Here is a 22021-nt window from a genome sequence, read left to right on the forward strand (position 1 = left end):
ATCACCATGATGGTTGAATGTACGTATTGTAGATGTCGTGTACAAGTTGTAGTTTTGTAAATTGTTGCAACTGAAAAATAAGGGGATGGTCTATTTCTTAATGGTGACTTTTTTAATGAAAATTGCTCATTGAAAATGAGGGATGTCCCCTTATCAGTCTAGCGGTTCAAAAGGTTCTGGTGAACAGCTAGAACCGGAAACGACAAAGTCGAACCGAGACTACAATGTATTGCTTATCGGTCTCGGTTTTGTTCCTATATATAATATATAAAGAAAATACTACGTTTAATTACCTTTAATCAATAAGTCAATTTTATGGAATTTTTGAGGTGCAATTGCAATGTTTTCCAATGATTTATTTACATCACCAGGGTGACATAGTTGTATCTGAGCTCCAAATAATTTATTCAACTTAATTAAGGCTGAATGAAATTTAATTATTGTTTTTTCCTCAATATAATCGCCTTTTCCGTCAATAACGTCCTCGACTCGACCTATGCAATGAGAGAAGGTCTTGAAAAAAATGTCTTCTTTGGAAGATTCCAGAAGTACTCCTGGATCCAGGGCATCAGCTCGTATTTTGTGTTGTAGGGGGATTTGTTGCTGTATCACTCAAATATGCTCCTCACAAAGAAGTCCATGGGTTGGATGTTCGGTGAGCTTGGAGGTCAAACACTAGACCCAACAAAGTAAAATAAATATCTTGCAGAATTTCTTGTAAAAGTTGAGATCTTAGAACCAAATCTCATGTTTTTACTGCATTTTTGTAATAGTCAACTTAATTGTAATTAATCACAATTTAAATAAATATATTTTGAACGGGTTGGCAACTATATAAATCATTCTTTAATGTATAGACTTCTATTATCTCATGTTTAGGGATTCAAAACTATGAAATAAATCATAAATCATGCTAATGCTATGTGATGATCTTTGAATTCAATTTTTATGAAAGGAATATTTCAAAATGGTTTAATTTCATTTAAAAAAAAATAGTGACTATAAAATTTCATGAATTCATCGTATATTTTTCAAAACATAAAAATAGGGATTGGATTCTTTGCAACCGATAATTTTACGATGAATTCTGAAAGTATCCTTAAAATAAAGTAATTATTTTTATTTAGTGTAAGATCTGATCGTACAAGGGATTTCAATTTTAAGAGTAAATGCCTCGATAATTAGTGGAACGAAGCGCTAAAATCCGATTTTTAGGGTTCCGTCTTTAATTTTCAATATAGATTATCATTCTGTTCAATAAACGTCCTCTTCACTGAACACTGGTAAATTTCGTATTCCATTCACAAGCCTGCTTATAATATAATCATGTGTGCCTTCATTGCCCTCCATAATAACGGGCAGATTAGATATTCATATTAATGGTTTATGAATTGATTTTTTATTCGAGATGGCAACTAAAAGATCTGTGGTTTCTTTTACAAACAAAATGGTTGACGACGATTTGGGCCTCTCTCTGTCTTTACTTAGTATAAGCAGAGGCTTTCTATCACATTTTTATATAATAAAAATTTCCTAGAGAGCATCTTTTTTTCTCTTTCTTCATCTTCTTCTCTTCCTCTAGTTGTATTTTATTCTGTCAAAATAAAGTATATTCCAAAACAGAAGCTACTCAACCCAGTAGATGCTGTTCTTCATTATTTACCTCTTTTTGGTCTTGGGTTCACAAGCTTCCCAAGGAACCACAACTGTATCTCATCCCAAGGGATGTTTCTTCAATATCAAACCCGATGATCTTTTAAAAAAAGATCAACCACTTCGGGGATCCATCAACAACATACGGAGTGAGTTTAAGGACTGCGTCTTAATCTTCCATGCCACTTGGGGAAAACAACTTCATTTGACGTTTGATCAATTTGATGCTCTCTCAGAGGAAGTTGACTCTTGTGTCTCATCCACCACTAAAATTTTTACAATTGATGATTCGGGGGAGAGAAATAAATTGGCCCATTACTGCAATTCCCTTCCAACTAAAAAACTTATTGTCTTTGATACAACGGATAAGGTGGAACTCATCATCTTTCACTCCAACATTGATTTGATATATGAGTACATGGGATCACGTATGAAACATTCTGATATAGTAGGTTAATGTTGCTATAATTTTAACTCTGAATTTTGGTTTTCCAGACGATGAGACGGATGAATCTGAGGATGCTATAAAGAATGAGTCTTATATAAATCCCACGGAAATCATAATCACATTCAAAGATCCCCCATCTAAAGGTGAATTTCTATAAGTATATCAATATAAAAAAATCAGCGCAACTTAACAGGTATAATATCTACAACCCTAATACTATGTTCAAAATTTAGGTCTTGAAACACTTGCCATCTAAAATCCACAATAAATATTGATATTCAAACAGTAGAACATGAAAATGACCATTAAAACCTTCAACCCCAGTAGAAATGACCTTTAAAGCCTGTTTTTAAAACTAAATTTCTGTGTATAATTTCGATTCAAAGCCATATTTCTCTCCCGAATAACAATATGGTTGAAAATTCAAATCGTAAATCTTCACCTAAAATCAAATTGAGTTATGCATCTCAATTTTTTCCAAAGTGATGGTCAATTTTCAATTTTTACATTTTGGTTTTAATCTTGACTTCCCAATTTAATGGCCTTTTACTGTGACCATATATAATTTTCTTACCAAGTTTAATTAAAATCGGTTAGTTACTTTTTCTGTAATTCTGGTAACCAACAAACAAACAGAAGTAAAAACCTTCCAGTAGACAAAAAATAAATTATATATTAAGTTATCTTGAAAACAGTTCCTAAAGAATGTCTCTAATTGTACAAAAATAAAGAAAAATGAAAAAACTGAAAAAATCATTAAAATCAAACTTTTTTTGACGGTCAATATTTTGAAATTGTATTTTCAGATTTATTTTATCGTTTTAGCTATTATATAAATCAATTGAAAAAATATCACCCTCTAAATTTAACTCTTCATTTTACTGGATTTTTGTATAATTAAACACATTTTGTTGGAACTTTATTTAGAATGATTCAATGAATCATTTATCTTTCGAATTCTGGAATATTTATTACCTCCCCCAAAAAAGTTGAATTCTGAAATATTTTATATTTTTTTAATCGGTATGTTTGTTAGCCATCAGGATTACAGCCTAATTTAGAAATCAATTTTAATCAAACTTAGTACGAAGATTATACATATATGTTTACCGTAACAGGGGATTAAATTTTTAGAGTTCAAGAGGTTTGAGTCAAGATGACAATGTAACAAGATACAAACCTCAATTTGATTGTTGGTGGAGGTTTTACGTTCCAACGAGAGCTCATTCGAGTTATCAATTGTTATTATCCTTAGTTTTAACTCTTGGTCGAAAAAGATGTTGCATTGTGTAATATGCATTCCCTGTAATTCAAATTTTTGTTTCATCTTTAAAAAAATTATACATTGTGGTGAAACAGTGCACAATGTTAAACAAATTACAGTAATACCTTAAGATACAAGCCAAATTCTAAGCAAAAATTGGTTTAAATATTTTCACTTTTTGTTTCTTTAGATATGAGCTACTCGAGAGTTTGTGATGGAACGCGAAAGCTGCTTCAAGTGCATTTTTTTATTAAATAAATTCTTTTAATTTACAGCTATACCCATGAACTCGTATGTCAAGGTGTTACTGTATATCTACAAAATGATGTAGATGAAGTAGGGGTAATAAGGATTGGATGGTCAAATGAGACTCAGAAAATATGTGAGGAGTAATTTTTCGTCTAAAATGATTTATTTATCTTCTATTAATCTACTATAATTATTATTGAATAATTGACAAATATTCTTTAATATTTTTTGTCAAATCTATGATAATTCATTTGTTACACTTTCACTCTTTGCTCATGACATAGTACTCTTAGAGATGTATAAAATATGTCCTAGAATAAAAGAGCAGCTTCTTCTAGTAGGGAATCTGAAAAATCTTTTTTTTTTTTTTTTTTTTCTGAAGCTGTTACCATTATTATTTAATTTTTGAAGAGAATATCTAAATATAAAGTAATAAAAAGAGCGTGTGGTCATAAAAGGCGGAGAGTAACAATGCAGGCCTGCTCCTCGGGAGTTGTAAGTGTAAGTACTTGTTGTGCAAGGAGTAGAAATGAAGATGAACATCGGAATAATTCCAGCCTTTATGCGCTTGTTATATACGGAGTAGGATTTGCGTTTATTTCCCATCTTCCTCTCTCGCTTGCTTGCAACTGATTTAATACAAACATCGTGACATATAAGCTTAGGAGTGTTTATTTTTTTAGAGGAGACAATGAAATTTGTACAACTAAACATATAAACATTAACATTTTTTTAGAAAAAAAATGCTATTTTTTTCCCCCGTTTTGCCATTGAAATTTGTCATACAAGGCGATAATTTTTGAATGATAACGACAAAAAATTCCAGATTTAGAAGGAATGCTCAAGCACCTCCAGCCCACTCCAGTCCATCAACCAGTCAATTATCAATTCTCATGATTACCACGTTCATTTTCGGTTTCTTTCATAATGACAGAACATATTTTACTCATAACCGAGTATTTTAATAAGTTTAATAGTTTTACATTACATTCTATTTAAAAGTTTTCAAAACTAAATGAGAGGTATATCAGTAAATTTTAATTGATTTATTAATTTAGTCCATTTTGGGCTGAATAATTTAATAATTTAGTTATATTTTATTCATTTTGTTTAGCACCCAAATGTCGATATCCAGAGGACAAAGATTGTATACACATTTATAAAGAGCTATTTATCAATAAACAGTCAATGAAAAACAATACGAGTGACTACGATGATGTCTACGAAGAAAAAATAATTCCTGAAACAGACCCTCTTTTTTCAACTGGTATTAAAAGTGAATGTGCCCATCAAATGCGAAAAGTTTGTAAACTTTCCCGATTTTGTGGTGAAGGGGATGGAATCCTTTGTAATAAAACAATGTATTTATGTATTGATCCTGCTCAATTGTGTAATGGAGTAAAGGACTGCATCGGAGATGATTCGTCGGATGAATTTAGATGTAAGAATATTTAATATTTCTATTATAATTAATAAATTAGTCACAATGCTAAGCGTTGAAGGTAGAATGGGATAAGGTGAGTAATTCCGTGCAAGTAGATAGGCCGATATTAAGGGGACTCTTGACTGGGGGTCCCGCACTGGTCATACATAATTATTTTAAAAATCGTAATGTTTTTGATATTTAAAAAAATTGTAATAAAAATAGCAACCCCAGAATATATTTTAGAAACAAAATTGTCGTGAAGAAAAGGTTTTAAAAACAAGAATAAATTCGTATTTGAACATCTAATTAAAAAAAAATAATAAAAAAAAGACACTATATATATATATTTTGGTTAATAAGTAATTTCATATTCCCCCCCCCCACTCAATTTTACCCTGTACTGTGAACAACTCGACCGTTGAAGCTCACAATCGAACAGAAGGGACCAGCATTGGTGAATAGGAGACATTATCTAGACAACACCAGGCCACACACGTCTTTGATGACGCCCGGAAGCTCCGTGAGCTCTGATGAAAAGTTCTAATGCATCTACCCTACAGCCCAAATCCGTTACAAAGTAACTACTGCATGTTCCTCTTTATGCCCATCGTGCTTGGGGTACGAATTTGGACTCAATATAGGCTTGTGAAAATTGATTGTCTGAGTTTTTTGCCAATAGGGACAATGGCTTCTACAAGAAGGGCATTATGAAGTTGGATTTTCGTTGGCAACAAATTATCAAACAGAACAGGGCATTCTTTGGCTTAAATCAAATGGCTGTAACACTTCTTATGAAGCATTGAAATAAAGAGAAAAATACGAAATTACTTTTTCCCCAAACTGTTATAAATATATTTAAATATCAAAGGATTAAATTTGTATTTGATAAGTTTAATATATAATATTAACCGTAAAAATCCGTATCTTTAATAATTCTCAATAGTGTATCATTTCAATGGCAAACTGGGGTAATCGTGACTGCAATGCACATCATTTTCTTTATCATTTAATTACTAAAATACATTTGATTTTGTAAAGAACAAGGATAAAGTAACATAATCATGGATCGTTTTCTTGAAATAAAATCCCAACAAGGACTGGACATGATTGACATGTGAGCCTCAGCTTACTTCATGCATATCCTTTGAGTTTTCCTAGTCTTATTGTTGGGTTCTTGTGTTGTTGTATCCTTTGAGTGGTGAAGCAAGTTTCCTGTGTTTTTAAAAATTGAAGTTATTATTATTTAAAGTTCGTATTACGCTCCGTTGATCATTGTAAATGTCTAACTAAACATGCCATTTACATTTAGAATATTCAGTTAATTTTGAATGATATTTTACACTGGGATTCCTTGAACTTACGAAAGGTCGTTTGACTGAAAAAAGTTAGAGAAACGCTGGTCCAGAAAGGTTTTTTGAAGAAAAGTTAGCTGGATTATCATAATTGACTTGACATTTATTTTTTGTATTTCCTGTTACAATTAATATTTGTTATAGTATAATCCAATAAAAAAACGTAAATCAAATTCTGAAATCAAAAATTTTCTTCTACTTTTGTTTCTGATTAGTGTTTGGAATGTTGATTGGTGGAAATCAAATTAAATATTAATAAGGTATGAACAATTCTTTACCTTTAAATAAAAAAGAGTAATTGAGATAATAACTTGATTGTCTAATCACATGGGGGTGCCATGGAAACACAGAATTGAGATATCACGGTTACGAAACTTTCGAAGGTTACCACTTTAAAAATTAAATGCATGTATACAAATTGATTGGTCAAGTATCCCCATGGACAACCCATTTTAGTTGCAAGATTTTCTGTATGATTTTTTTTTATAAAAAGTCCTTATGTGTTAAATTTAAACAGGCTTAAGTTATATCAAGCCCATTTTTTATTTTAAAAAATTACCATTTTGCAAGTCAAATATTTTTACTGAACAAAAAAAAAAGTTTTTTCTAAAGCACAATAAACAAATTATGGTTTTATTGTCGTATAATTAGATAAGGTATTTTAAAATGAAGAATTATAGACAATTCATACAATTTATGTAATTTGGGGATTGAGGGTTGTACATAAGAAGTCCAACAATTTTTCTTTTTTTGGTGATCAAATGCTAAGATATAGAGATTGCTTAATGTACAAGAATAGCCACGGGGGTACCGTCAATCCCGTTAAGACCTGATAAGATCTCAAATTGTAAAAACAAAGAGGAACTCGAATTTCTGTCAAAAAAATCAAAATACTTGATGGATTCATTTTCTTGTGATATTGTGAACTTAGCTTTGAGCTTGGATTTTTCATAACTTTATAATGCATTCAATGATAATTATCGTATAAAATCCTATTGAGTTTTGCTCCAATACAGAATTTTACAATAATATATTTGAATAATTTTGAGTGCAGAGACTATAAATATAGATTTAATTAATAACTATAGGCAACTAATAGTTATATTTAGTCAATATTTGAGCCAGGTTATACTAGTATTAGAGCTTAACGAAAAACATAAGGAGATTTGGAATCGTTAAAACTTCTTATATATATAATTTTTTCGTCATTGAACATATGTCAGTCAATATGCCTCGACATTGTAAAAACCATCCAGACTTTTACGAACACGGTCATTTCACAACTTAAACTCAGTGGTAAAATATTGCATTCGATACAAAGAAAATATACAAGCAACATTCTGGTTTTAATTTAGGCGACCAAGGTAAAGCATGGGCGCCACAACATATATTTTCGAGTTGTTCAAATGGATCACGGGATTGGCTTCACAAAAATTAATTTTCAATGTAATTTGTTATTCCAATGATATGTAGGGAGCAAAAAAAAAAAAAAACAATCATGACGACTTTTATTTATGTAGTGTGAACTTAATGATTTTTTTACCAAGAACAAATACCTGATTGAATTTAAAAACATGGAGTTAGCACGTACACCATTAAAAAAGATATCATTAATTACCCATTCCAATCTCAAGATGCCCGGCTCGACTCTATTGTAGATGATGTGGAAAGTCCTGAATGTGCAACTTGCGTTTCACGACCATCTACAGATACAGATTACATTTACGAAGGTATCATTAAAGGGACTATGCTTTCAGCCAAGAACAATTGAATGATCTTGTTTGAGATTTGTACCTGTTTGAAGAAAAATGAGAACTTCTTACTTCAAGACTAAATAAATAAAGAAAAAACAATTCTCTAGAACACAATGTTCATGTTAGTTATTACCAAAGGCGGAATTTTGATTTAACTGCATTTTGTTCAGTTGACGGTCCTTTTGGTTACTCACATGACATCAATGGTTTGTCCATAGCCATGTCTCAGACTTATGGGACATCTGACTGACGCCTCTTTGTTAATTTGTCATTGAAAAATCTGAAAGTTGTCCTTCTCTATAATGGTGATAAAATACAATCTATTCCCATTTCTCATTCTGTCCCTTTAAAAGAGACATATGACAATATGGAAATACTTCTAAAAACAATGAAATATGACATCTATCATTTGGACATTAAAGTTATAAGAATTCTTATGGGTATGGAATCAGGATTCACAAAAATGTGTTGTTTCCAATGTCTATGGGGCAGTCGTACCACTACGGAACATTACACTAGTAGTGAGTGACATCTTAGTCTACATTTGTCTCAGGGACAAGAAGTGTTCAGTCTGTCTCTTTAGTGTATCTCCAAAAATCTTTCTACCACCTCTCAATAATAAAATTAGTTTAATGATAAATTTTGTAAAAACAAAGGATAAAGTCAATACTGAAAGGTTCCAATACCTTCGGATAAAATTTCCGAAGGTTAGTGCAACAAAATGGATGGAGGGAATTTTTGTTTGACCAGAAATAAAAAAGTTTTGAATGAGACGGAATTTAAAAAACCTTACGTTCACGGGAATGGAAGATTTGGCAGGCTTTTAAATGTATATGTGAAAATTACTGTGGAAACAACAAGTCGCCAGCATATAAAAATGGAGTGAATAACTTGCTGGAAACGTTCGTAAGAATGTGAGTGATGAATGCCGTTGAAAATGTACTTCTCATATTACTATATCGATTTATTCCCCGAACACCTTGGTGCAGTGAGTAACGAACAAGGAGAGGGATTTCACTATGATATTTCTAGAATGGAGAATCTCTACCAACGAATTTGCAATAAAAGTATTATGGCAGACTATAATTGGATTCTGTATTGTGACAATCCAGGCAGAATATACAAAAGAAAGACAAATTCACAACGCTAATAATATCTAATCTTTAAGTATACGATGGCCATATTAAAAGTTTCCGACCGCACCAAAACTTATTAGTTTTCAAATGGTAGAGAAAAATTTAATCGTTTTCAAATCGTATAAGCCGATTTATGAGTTGTACAAATATGATTTATGTAGTAAATTTAACTTTGAATAATGTTATTATAGGTTGATGTTTACTCTTTGGAAAACCACATGCCGTCATCACCAATTCATCTATAGAATCTTTCAAGATCGAATTTTGTTTTAGACGGAATTGTTCTATAGAATAAAAATTAAAACAATCTCAGACCAGTATAGGATTTCCAGACCAAAAACCAACGGAAATAAATGTTTTACCCGAGTTATATTGTAATAAAAGTTTGGTACTTTGTCTCTTTCTAGTTTTTTTTTGTTTTTTTGAGAAAATGTAACTAAGATAAACTCAAAACAGTTTTAGTAATACTCAATGCCATATACCCCCCTAAAACAAGAATGGCAAGGGCCCATAGAAAAATAAAGTTACAATGTAAAGTGGTGTGGTTATAGCAGAATTGCAGTAACGATATTTAAACTAGGGTTGTTTATACAGGGCCGTTACTAGGATTTTTAATTTATAATTTTCAAATTTCCGGCTGATATTTACTTTCTTTCTGAATTGGGCTATTTCATTTTTCTTAAAACTATATAATGCGATTCATATTTAATGGAATGACGTTTGTTCTAGATCAAGCCTTTGTCAGTTCCCTTTTACTTGACTATGTAAATATTTAGTTTAATGCCAGTTTTTTTAGAGAGTGATATTTTATTCATTTGTAAAAGTTCATTTTTATGAAAAAAAAAATATATATATATATACCATTTTAACACACATCCCCTTGTGGCACTGCCCCAGTCACGGATATTCCTCTGAAAATTTTGAATATATACAGGCTGTAACAACAAAACCCGGAGCTTTATATATCCGAATTTTTCTTACATATATGACGACGAAATTGTGCAATACTTTGTTTGTGATACAATATATATATAAAGTTACACTTAGTAGCCAAAACACGGCCATGGAGTCAACAATAGAAAATTTCATGCCTATTCCATTTTCAGAGGCAAATGTAGATATGCTATCGTGATTACATTCTTGAACAACGATCGGGTCTAGATATTAGCAATGCTGAGGTCTCAAAGATGATAAGGATCGTCGACAAAAGAAGGATTGTAGAATTGCTCCTCACGGTCACACCTGCAAAACGAATCCAGATTGGCTCCAGGAGCACTGTTACGATTTGAAGTCGAATACAAGTTACCTTCTGAGTTCCACTGGGCTGAATCTGATTGATTATTTTGTCTAAAACAAACTTCAACAGATGTCCTCACACCCCCAAGAAGTCTGATCGACATTATTTTCTTAGAATGTATTTATTTAAATCGGTTTTCAGGGCCCACACACAGTTCAGGACACTAATCGAGGACATAATTTAGGTCAATGGAGGTTAAATGGAGTGACATATATTCTCAATTATTGAATCTGGTGCTAAGTTTTTGTTTTTTGAATAAATCTTACAAAATGACTATTTTATCTAAATTTAAAGAAAATAGATCAAAATCGCTAGATTTTGTTGTTATAACCTACAGGTCATGACGAAAAATAAAAGAATTGGTTACCTAAATATACCAACACCCAAATGTGCACATGGATTAGAGTAGGAGTGGGGAACCTATGGCTTGGGATCCATCTGTGGCTCTTTTGATGACTGCATCTGGCTAGCAGACAAATCTTTAAAAAAAATGATTATGTTAAAAATACTGTAGCAACTCTGTTGATAGCTGCTATGTTTAGTGTGGCACAACGTTATCAGGGGGTGGGAGGGGCTGTAGCCCCCACCTAAAACATTGATTTTTTTTTTATGACAAAAAAAATTTTTTTTTTTACGGAATCGTGTACTAAATTCAGGTGGTTCGAGCAAATGTTGCGGAAGAACCAAAATTTTAAATTAAAATTCCAAAAGCCCCCCAATGTCTAATCCTGCAGACGCCCTTGGTTATAGTTTGAAATGGCATCGAGCGAGTGCCCGTAAAAAGCGAGGACGAGACTATTGATTAAAATTACGGTTTTGGAGGATAGAATTTCACATGATGCTGGTATAAAAGTGAGAATCTTCTATATTTCATATTACACTAGAAAAGCGAATATAGAAAGTAGTTGAAATTTTCAAATTCAGGAATACCTGATTTACGTCCTGAAAATCATGAAAAAACTTCCAAATTTCTATATCATAGATTAATTAACAAATATTCATAAAAGTTGCTAATATGATATGTCATACAATGAGTAAACAAAAACTTATGATTATCTCTTAACTCGTAGCAGTAAATCACTAGTAAATTTATAAATTAAAGTACTATAACGTACATTTGTGATATTAAGTTAAAGAAGTATGAGTAAAATAAAAAACATAACTAAGAAACGATTAATTATAACGAAAAATATTAATTAGAAATTTTAATAGTAGCTATACACAGAAAGTGAAATAAATTAATAATGACAAACAATACGAAATGGAAGTTATTAACACTAAATATTACAAATGGATTCAACGAATTATTAGGGACAAATGTAAATTATAAATATACAAAAATAATGAGACATTTTTATAGAGATAAAAATATAGTAATTATGAGTTGAAATAAAATCCATCTTATTCCTATAATACATGAAATTACATTCTTCGTCATCTAAGTAGTTTGTAAAGTTAAGACAAAGAATAAGTAAATTAATATGTTCAGTATTTATCACGACTTATACTTATCTCAAATAAATTGAACTACAACATGTTGGAATCAATAGAACATACCCAATTCTTAGCCTGAAGAAACTGTTAGAGAAACTATTTCCACGCCATTTCAGACCATTTTTCAGATGTTAAAGTTGTCAGAATCATCATGAGTCAAATGTTGTTCGTATGCATTCATATTGTTGATGTGGGACGAGGACATTAAGTGTTGTTTTACTCTGAATGAGGGTGGGAGGGGGGTGTAAGGGTACATACATCGGCATATTCGCGGTAGGTAGCTTCATTTCACAGCCTCCATTAATTTCAATCCAGGTGTAGGGAGATTTTTTTCCCGGAATTTCACTAATTTTATTGTACAAACTCAAGGATACTCGGCAAAAAAATAGATTATTTGAGATGACAATAATTCGAGAAAGAATAAATAAATAAGAAAAAAAGGAAAATCCAACAAAAGTTTTTCTTTTCTAATCTAAAAACAGTAATTTATTTGACCAAACAGCCCATCTTTAGTAATAGTTCTGATTTCCAATTGAGTAAATGAACAGTGAACGCGGCAATTATCTTATTCACTTTATTTCTTAGAATTCGGAGACTTGTTGTTCTCTAAAAGTGTTGGTCGATATAAAATGAACACATTTACTTTCTTTTTGTGTCAAACAATGTATGCTTCTCACATAATGATATTTTAAAGTAGATGGGCTTAATGACAGCCTCGACCAAAAAGGTTCCCAACTCCTGACCTAGAGTGTCATCAATTAAGTTATGTTACTTTTATAAAACTACCGCCCAATTACTAATGGATTCTAGCGCCCATGGCCAAAACTATATAGTTTCTTTTGTCAAAGTATGATATTTGAATATAAAAATCTTTTTTTAACAAAAAAAAAAAAAATGTATATACATAGCTAAACCGATGGTGCATAATTTTTCACTACTTACATGGACCTGAGTACTGTGGTTGAGAAAGTGTAGATATTTATACGAGTATATTATATATACACATTTATGTATTACAGTTACTAACAAAATAAAACATTTATTGTATTGTAGCGGTAATATAATAATAATACGTCTTTTATTAATTTTTTTAACGGTAGCTCACAAATAGAGTAGCAGATTACATGTACATAATATGTTAGATGTAATACACAGTAAAAAAAAGTACTCTAGTAGTACATATGTATATTCAATTTGATTTTCTCTTTTCTCATTTTAATAAATTTTTACTCCATTCTGTTGCGAGCATAATTAATAATTATAATCATTCTCCGGTATTGGATAGGTTCTAAGACTGATTTCCTTATCAGACCTTCTCCTCCCGCCCTTTAGTCTTTTTTATTGATCGGTTGAATCTTTTTTACTATTAGGTTAAGTAAAAAACTCTGAGCGTTTTTCGCTAGATGTCTTTAGTGAGCTATATCTCACGATTAATACATTGCATATAAAACCTAAAAGTATGCTTAAAGGTTAAGTTAATCTTCAGAGTTTTGTGTTTGGTGAAACCAGTTGTGTGTAACAGCGCTCCAAAGGGGAAGTAAAAAATAGAAAATTCGATACGTTCTTCAGTATCACTACGACCAAGGTGAAAAAGCAAGGTGGCCGCCTAGCCAAAAAAAACTGTGCTGTTTATGGACCCAAAAGTTCAACTTCAAATTAAATAAATATATAAAAAAAATGCCATTTGTTAATTAATAGTAAAAAATATGCTCAATTTTCTTCGAACAAAAACATCAAAAAGGCAGCGATTTTATTTTTTTTGAGGGGAGGGGGGTTATAAAGAAAAAATACGTGGTTCCGGGATGCAAAAAAAAAAAAAAAAAAAATGTAGGCATGGCTAGTTTTTTATCCACTTTGAACCTAGATTGTCAAAAGGGAAAGGAAGAATTGAATAAAACATATAGTAACTAGTCTTCTATATTTTTTTTTTTTTTTGTGGCCAACTGTAAATTATTATTGAGAAAATAGTGATTAACTATTATCGTTCATTGAATTGATAATTTTATCAAAATATATATCAATGATAGAGTATGAAATAACCGGAACTCCAAATGAAAGCCCTTGATCCATACAAATCAATATAAAAATTATTATTTTATATCTTTTTCAGTTCATAATACGAAAAGTCATCTTCTTTAAATCATAAAAGAGTCAACTACTGAAAATATTCTTCTTTTTCTTTTACAATTTGTTCAAATTTAGACTGTAATTTAAAAAGACAAAAAATATTTGTCAAATTTGGCATTTATAAGAATAACACAAACATTTTGCCTAAATTTTGCTAAACCCCTCCCTAATTAAAGTTCATAGTCACGGCTCTCTTTGCATTCCTCCAAATCCTACAGACGCCCATGATGACTTTACCATAATAAAAGATCATTTTATAAATTACAAAAATATTGTAATATTTCGAAAAAGCCTTAAAAAAAATAATAAAATATAAATATTGCAAAATGACACTTTATTGTCTTATAAAAAAACGTCAAAAATGCCCAAATAACAAAAAAACAAATACGTAGTTTGGTAGTGTGAAGAAAAAACCCGCATAAATCCAAGTAGGGCGTGGGGGGGGGGATTAGGGGTGAATTAAATTAAAAAAGAGTCATGTGGATCAAGAATGACCACGTACCTGCTGTTCATTCATAATATATCACAGCCTTACATCGCCAACACAAAAATAACCCATTGAATTGTCGATTTCCTCGTTTGAATTGATAAGTCAATTCGTTCTTTTGTTAAATCACCGAATTCAGGGTGGTTCACGGAAGTACTTACGCACTCATTCACAACATATACTTTCTCCCTTCTTTATCATTATTATTGGACTTTTGTTACAACATAAGGATAATAAAAAAAAGATAGAAGATAATTCAACTAAATTGTTCGTCAGCACTTATGTGAATTAACTAACCTTAACTAAGTTATACCAAAGAAATTAAAGTACCTTTAAATTATACAATACTTAGACTCCGTTTCCAAAAGGACAGGTATATAATGTCTTGTTGATCCCTCATCATATATATCAACTGTGTACAAATTGCAATGGTTATAAGAGCTGCATCATACATGAACACATTGTAAAAGTTGCCATTTATTCGTCTTTAAACAGATAATTTCACAACAACATTGCTCAATCAATTGCCAGGAATGAATTGATACTATTATTAACTTGTTATCTTTTTTTGTCTCGTCTACTGTAATGACGTCAAAGAATTTCCTTTGATTTTATTCAGTATCGTAACTCTATGTATTTTATCTCTATGCACATAATTATAAAAAAACATTATTATTCTTAAAAATAAGTCAATTTCCCTCGGAGAGGTTGTGCGAATAATTTGTAAAGTTCCGTACTGAAGAGATATATTTTCTATTTGTATGATTGATTGAGAGTCAGGTGTTTTATAAAGAGAAGAATTGATAATGTGTCACTTATATTTTGTTAAAAACATCATATTCCCATTTTAATTAAGATAACTTTTACTTTTTAATGCTGAAACTATGATTAATGATATGTCTGTATAAAATAAAGCAAAAACTCAAATGGTGAAGAAGTGCTGAGTTAAGCCTTCATTAAACTTCTGATATTATAATCTTGTGAGAAATAAAATTGGAGAGTGAAATTCCTATATAAACTTTATATGATTATTATGTAGTTTTGGATACAAAAGATTTCAATATTTACATTTCACACTCCAATATCAAAAAAATAAAATGAAATGAACAAGTTGTCTACAAATGATGTTTTCGAGAGACAAAATAAAATTAGATTTTACAGACTCATCTTTTAAACAATTGCAATCCAAGATATACAGCCAACGTTTTACTACTGCAAATTAAAAGCTCTAATCTTTTTAATGAATTCTATATATCCACAATTTTTTTTTTTAAGTCATTATTTTTCAGAAAACTAGTGACATAGAAAATATTTTTTATATAAGGTGTAGTCAAAATATATCCATAATAGTTTTCTAAAAATGTTTATCTTCTTGCTAATCAAGACAAACTATAAAATATGGCAAATTTTCTCTTTGCATGTGTCAATCTTTGACGACCGCTTGAAAAAAAACTGAGTCAAACAATTACAAAACTGCCACAAAAATCGTTTTAACACCTCCAGCGTAAGCCGATCAAACTAATACAATGTGTGATATACATTACAAAAGCCATTTATTGGAAGAATAATTGATTTCTCTTTATTACGAAAATTACGTGGATTTTTTGTGAATTTCGTCATGTATGGTTTTCTAGTTCTACTTTACCTCTTTGGCCTATACTCCACCAAACATTGATCTAAATACTCAACAACAAACGATATAGGCATTTGGGAAGAGTCCATATGGCAGTGAGGTGTATAGTTTTACTTTGCCTGCTGTTCCACCAAAATTGACCTAATATATAAAAAGTTTCAAATGTAATTATTCAATGGAACAGATTTTATACAACGATGTTATAAAAGAATTGTTTTTTTATTTTTTTAATATTCATTGTATTTGAATAGTTATTTAATAAATAACAATGTATGAAAGACAACAATAATCAGCTTGGAAACTGTCTTCGTCATCGAAATAATTAGAATGCTTTAATAGATTCCTTAATTTCAATTACTTCAAGTGTATACTTACTTAGAACTTAATATTATTAAAACAATAAAATATAAATAATACTAATACCCCACCACGTTAACTCACAAAGACAAAAATTTATCTAGCAGACAAGGCAATCAAAAAGGAAGGAAAATGGTCTTCGGTATTTTCCATAAATCTAACATTCAGCCTCTCAAAAGATCGAGGAAAGATGAAGTTGTAGGTTTAGTACTCTTGTTTCTAGTTTTTTTTTTCCTCCTGGTAGTGTTGTTAATGTTGATTAGGCAAATTCGAATTGCTCATGTTAATTACACGGGTTGCTTTTTTTTTTTTTTTTTTTTTTTTATAAATCATACACTTCTCAACCTGTACACATTCACCAAGGAATGAGGTGAACAGGAGAGTAGAAACAGTTTTAAACCGGAACTCTTGGGGACTAAACCCACACTGCATGATGTGGTTCTTCACTTGAACACACACCTCACTTATTCTTAAGGACAGGAGTTCCTTTTCTCCTTAAGAGACAATAACATCGCTGAAGAGACTATCAGGGACTTTGTAAAGATAGATTTGTGTTAAAGTGCCAAATCCAAATGTTGACTACCTTACAACAGCAGAAACGAGCAAAGTTGCACCACAGTCTGGTTGACGTTAGATGACAACTTTTTTAATGACTTCACAACCGACCCAACCTCAGTGCTAAGTGTTAATTATATATAAATATTAAATACTAACAGACGAAGGAGGATAAAAAAGTTGTGAACTGCGTGGGAAATTATAGTGATTTGGATGGACCTTTCGTACGAAGGATTTGGATATATTCATTTGCGTCCGCCCATCCTTTCCGTTCCTAGGAAATCATATTTTATTCATTTGGATATCCATACGTCTTCTGATCCTCTCTTCAACTGACAACTTCATGACAAAGGGATCTCTCCTCTTATTTTTGTGCCTCACTCGGTGGATATCATTTTATTTAATGGAAGAATCCTACATTGTTCAAATGTGCTTCCCATAATGGTCTATGGTAGTGACTCCGCGACCTCGTGAATCATTGCCTCTATGGTCGAGAATACATAAATTCTTCCAGATCTTTTACAAGATAATGGCATACTTCTACATATAAAAACTATGGAGTTCCATAAAACGATAGAATAATCAACTAAATGATCAAGTAAGGAACTTAGCTCGTTCTTATCCTCCATCCAATAGTCTGTAGTTAAAGTTCTGGAGTATTTTCCTCCTTAAGTCAATTCTGCTTCGTCTTTACTCTAAGAAAACTATTTCATTGGTAAGTTTCCTTGATGCATATAATGGAGAAATGCATGGTCTATATAGAATAATATATAACTTGGACACTTTAAGCCTCGCCCTTGATTAGCAATTTATTTATTACTTGTGAGTCCTTTTTGTGACAACTGGAAGGTTATTCTAGACTTGCAGGATAATGTACCTCTCTTTTCTTGATAGTTTTGTCTGCAATGCATATTCTATTCTGCTATTGCTTAAAAATGTAAGTGACTTTATAATTTTTGTAGATTTTATTGGAATATTTGAATGTAGTTGAATTTTCCAAACTTATTAACTCAGGAATCTTCTCCTAAGCTCCTAAAGTGCTTGTTGGCATATTGGAATATTGCTCTCTCAAAAATCTGGAATCTTTATAAAAATAAATAAATTACTAAGTGTGTGTCATACGAGCTAATTATAAGTTGTTTTACTGAAGAAAATATTTTAAATTTATAAAAAATATTTTACGATTATTTGATTCATTCGGTTTTATTTTGGACTTGCAAATGCTATTTTGTTATTCAAATTCCTGTCAGTCAAGTAGAAACCCTTTATTAATTAAATAGCTATTTTCGGTATGTAGTACTACCTGTATTATCAGCCCAAAATCTGAATCCACATGACTTCTGTATATGAAAGTGTGTGGAGACTAGTGCCTATCATACTTATCATTACAATGTCAAAAGTAATAAGTCCTCCATTGTAAATATTTTTCAATAGGATTGAAGTTGAATTATATTTCTCATGAAGAGGTCATTATGCCACATACAAGGCAATTGAGAATAAAAATTTTATAGACGGTCAGGCTTAAGTCCTCCTATTTGGTGGTCCCATTTTGACATCCAATAGTTTGCTATTTTCATTAATACGAAAATATAATGAAAAAAAGGCTTTCGTTGTTATGAAATAAATATGGCATCCATCAATAATGCTGACGTCACGTGAAAATATTATTGAAAAAATACCATTTTTTGTTAATATTATTAAAACTATAACTAAGTAAATGTATAACATATTTTATCATAATAATTTAAATTCTAAGTTAGTGTTTTATCGATATCCAAGAAAATTAGGCAAATGTTAGTACCTATTAATATTTATGTATATGGGAAGATAATATCTACCCTATATCTAATATGTACCCTGTTTGCTAATATCTATAAATTCATTTAGAGTCCTTAGATAGTATTTTATTAAATTTCTTTCAGGTTTCTTTCCGTACATGAGCAATAGTTTATTCGGGGTAGTGGGGATATTTGTCACATGTCTAACCACTTTATGCTCTGTGAATCACAAAACAAGCTTAAGGAAAAATAACATGGTTCGCTACAATGGTGATGTTCTCAAACGAAAAGATGTCATTCGAGCAAAGAAGAATAATGTGGTGGAGAGGTGATGGTATTTTAATATAAATTATTACTTCTCTTATTTGATTTAACAGGGATTGACTGAGTGGTTTTGAATAATTCCTAAAAAATAAACACCAAGTGAGGAAATGCACCTGGCAGGTTGAGTAGATCCTTGTCTACGTGAAATCCCCCTATTACAAGATTTCACTTTTTGATACCACAGATGACGTTATTGTATCATTTTCCGTCATGACCTATGCAACATTTTTTTCCCTTTGCCGAATTCACCTTGTTAATTAAGTCACAAGAGCTAATTAATATTGCATGGATAGTTATAGATAGGAATGAGCATTTTGTAGAGTGTAAGGAGAAGGCAGGAGATTTACTTATGCTACTACTGAAATAAGACCTTTATTAACATCACTGTATATTATATGATGTTTGGGGAATAAAATGAATAAACGATAAAAAGAGGAGGACCTTTTTCTTTTCAAATATCATTAGTGCAGGAAATATATATTTCCTAACTATAATTAAACATGTTGACATTTATACATTGAAAAAAAAAATCGGAGATATGTTTAAAGTACAACGGTCTATAAGAAAATGAAAAAAAGTAGAAGAACGATAGCACCAACAAAGGGGGTCTACACAGGATTACATTATTATTATTATTATTTTTTTTTTTTTTTTTTTAGGGGGGTTGAAATTTTTGAAAAATTAAACTTTTTGGAAAAAAATATCAAATATAAATTTAAAAAAAAAACAAAAAAAAACTTTAAAGTTATTTACAAAATATTATAGTTTTTAGCGAAAAGTTTTATTTTTTGAAAAAAAAAAAATCCAAAATTCACAGTTGTTCATATAAATTAATTTTTCTTTGGAAAAAATTTTTAAATATTATATTTTTCGTGAAAATTTTTTACCAATCCATAGCTATTTACATTCATTTATGTATTTTTTTGGGGAAAAAATTTGAAAAATTAAATTTTTTGGAATTTTTTTTTGAAAAATTAATAAATTTTTGTAATAAATCAGAAAAAAAATCTTCCATTCCCTCCAACCCACTCCCCGCTGACAAGCCTGATCAACTGTTTTTCCTTTTACAATTTTCTCTACGTCTTGCCCATCTGTAGTTGTAGTTTAATATTCAAGTATACTAAGGGACAAAGTTTTCAGGCATAGATGGATCATGTTGCCTTTGTTTTGCCACTTTTTTTGTATAGATTTGCGTACACTTATCTATTTTTACTCAATCAGGAATTGAGTATCAAATAAAGCCTTCTTGATGATCTCATTTTTTATATAATTCATTTCATACTTTTAGAGAGACCACAAACGATATTCTCAACAAATCTGGAGCGAATACTAATAACAATGGCAAGTCCTTGACTCTCAACGTCTCTTCCCTCAACAACAATAACAACCTTCATAAGGAAACACCCAAAGTTGAAATATTCAAGCCTGAGCCTGAAGTCAAGAAAAGAGTGGTGATTGAGAGTGAAGCAACAACAGCATCAAGCAGCAATTTGCAGCCTAAAAGGCCAGAGGAAAATGCTCTGGTAAGTCATCAGAGCTATGATGAGGAAACAGATGGATATTTTATAATATATTTTTAATCGATATAGACATAAGTAATCTTGGATTTCTGTACTTTTTTATAAATAATAAAAAAATCCCCCTCTCTCTATTTTTTCTTTTGTTTTAAGCATCTTATTTCATTTCTTTAAAACGTAGGGCATGACCATCAGTAGTATTATGAAAAATAGCACTAACAACTCTAAGAAAGATGCAGAAGTTATTCCTTTGTATCAGGATAATGATGAAGAAATGAATTTTGATTCGATGGATGGTGAAGAATTAATGACCCACTCCGTTGGATATGGATATAGATTCGAATATAGAGATACTTAATGTTATTCTCAATTTAGTTATGTATATTTTAATATTTTTTGATTTTGAATCGAATCTACATAAATAAATGATATACAAACAAAGCTAGCTTACTGATTAATTAACAAATTATCATATATATTCTTTTAATAAATGTTATCTTTTTCAATTTGATGCTTATAATATATTTTCTCTGAAAAAAACAAAAACAATATTTGATTGGTTTTAAGTTTTTCCATATCTGGTAAATAATATTGACTAGATAGAATAGCTGAATTATTTATTTATTTCTAATGTATTTTTTTTTCTATCCAGAAAAAATCACAATCTTTTTGTTTAACTATTTTTTTATATGGGTACATAATATGTCCCAGAATGTGGATCGTTTTTTTCTAGTTGGGAATAGGAACAGTTATTTATTTTTATATTCAAAAGCTGTTATAATCATTTTTGAACTCAGAATGAAATTAAGATCGACAGCGGATAAATTACAACTTATATGCCCTTGCTTTATACGGAAAGGAGATTGTGTTGATTTTTTTTATGTTCCTTTAATTGGTCAGATTGGGTTGCACTAATGAAGTATCAATAAACATCATAGTATTACAGTTGCTGTCGTGTTTGTTTTTAATATAATTTACTAAAGTACTACAACAGTAGATATATAATAAATATTATTTATCTGCCAAATGTCCCAAATTGTCCAATTGTCTCACAACCATTTGTTCATTTGTTTTCTAAATCTTTTGTAAGGAACAACAACTTGTATGAAATGAATAATAATTGTAATATGAATTGGAATCCTTATTACAAAGTATTGTTGCAGCATGAAA

At 30.6% G+C, this 22021-nt stretch overlaps 1 protein-coding gene across 2 annotated transcripts; it reads left to right on the top strand.

Annotated features, from left to right (window-relative positions):
- The first annotated feature begins 1551 nt into the window (after nucleotides 1-1551).
- LOC121124453 (uncharacterized) lies at nucleotides 1552-21397 on the top strand. Of its 2 annotated transcripts, none has more exons than XM_040719607.2 (6): nucleotides 1552-2081; nucleotides 2149-2244; nucleotides 4729-5055; nucleotides 19155-19338; nucleotides 20623-20929; nucleotides 21005-21397. In XM_040719607.2, exons 1-5 carry the CDS (start codon nucleotides 1643-1645, stop codon nucleotides 20912-20914), a joined length of 1338 nt encoding a protein of 445 aa, XP_040575541.1. In that variant the 5' UTR covers nucleotides 1552-1642; the 3' UTR covers nucleotides 20915-20929; nucleotides 21005-21397. The 2 variants fall into 2 exon arrangements, with proteins under 2 accessions (XP_040575541.1, XP_040575540.1); XM_040719606.2 differs by having other exon boundaries at nucleotides 20623-20857; nucleotides 21033-21397.
- Nucleotides 21398-22021: the final 624 nt, after the last annotated feature.

Source organism: Lepeophtheirus salmonis, chromosome 9, assembly GCF_016086655.4.
Source record: "Lepeophtheirus salmonis chromosome 9, UVic_Lsal_1.4, whole genome shotgun sequence".
Taxonomy (NCBI): Eukaryota; Metazoa; Arthropoda; class Copepoda; order Siphonostomatoida; family Caligidae; genus Lepeophtheirus; species Lepeophtheirus salmonis.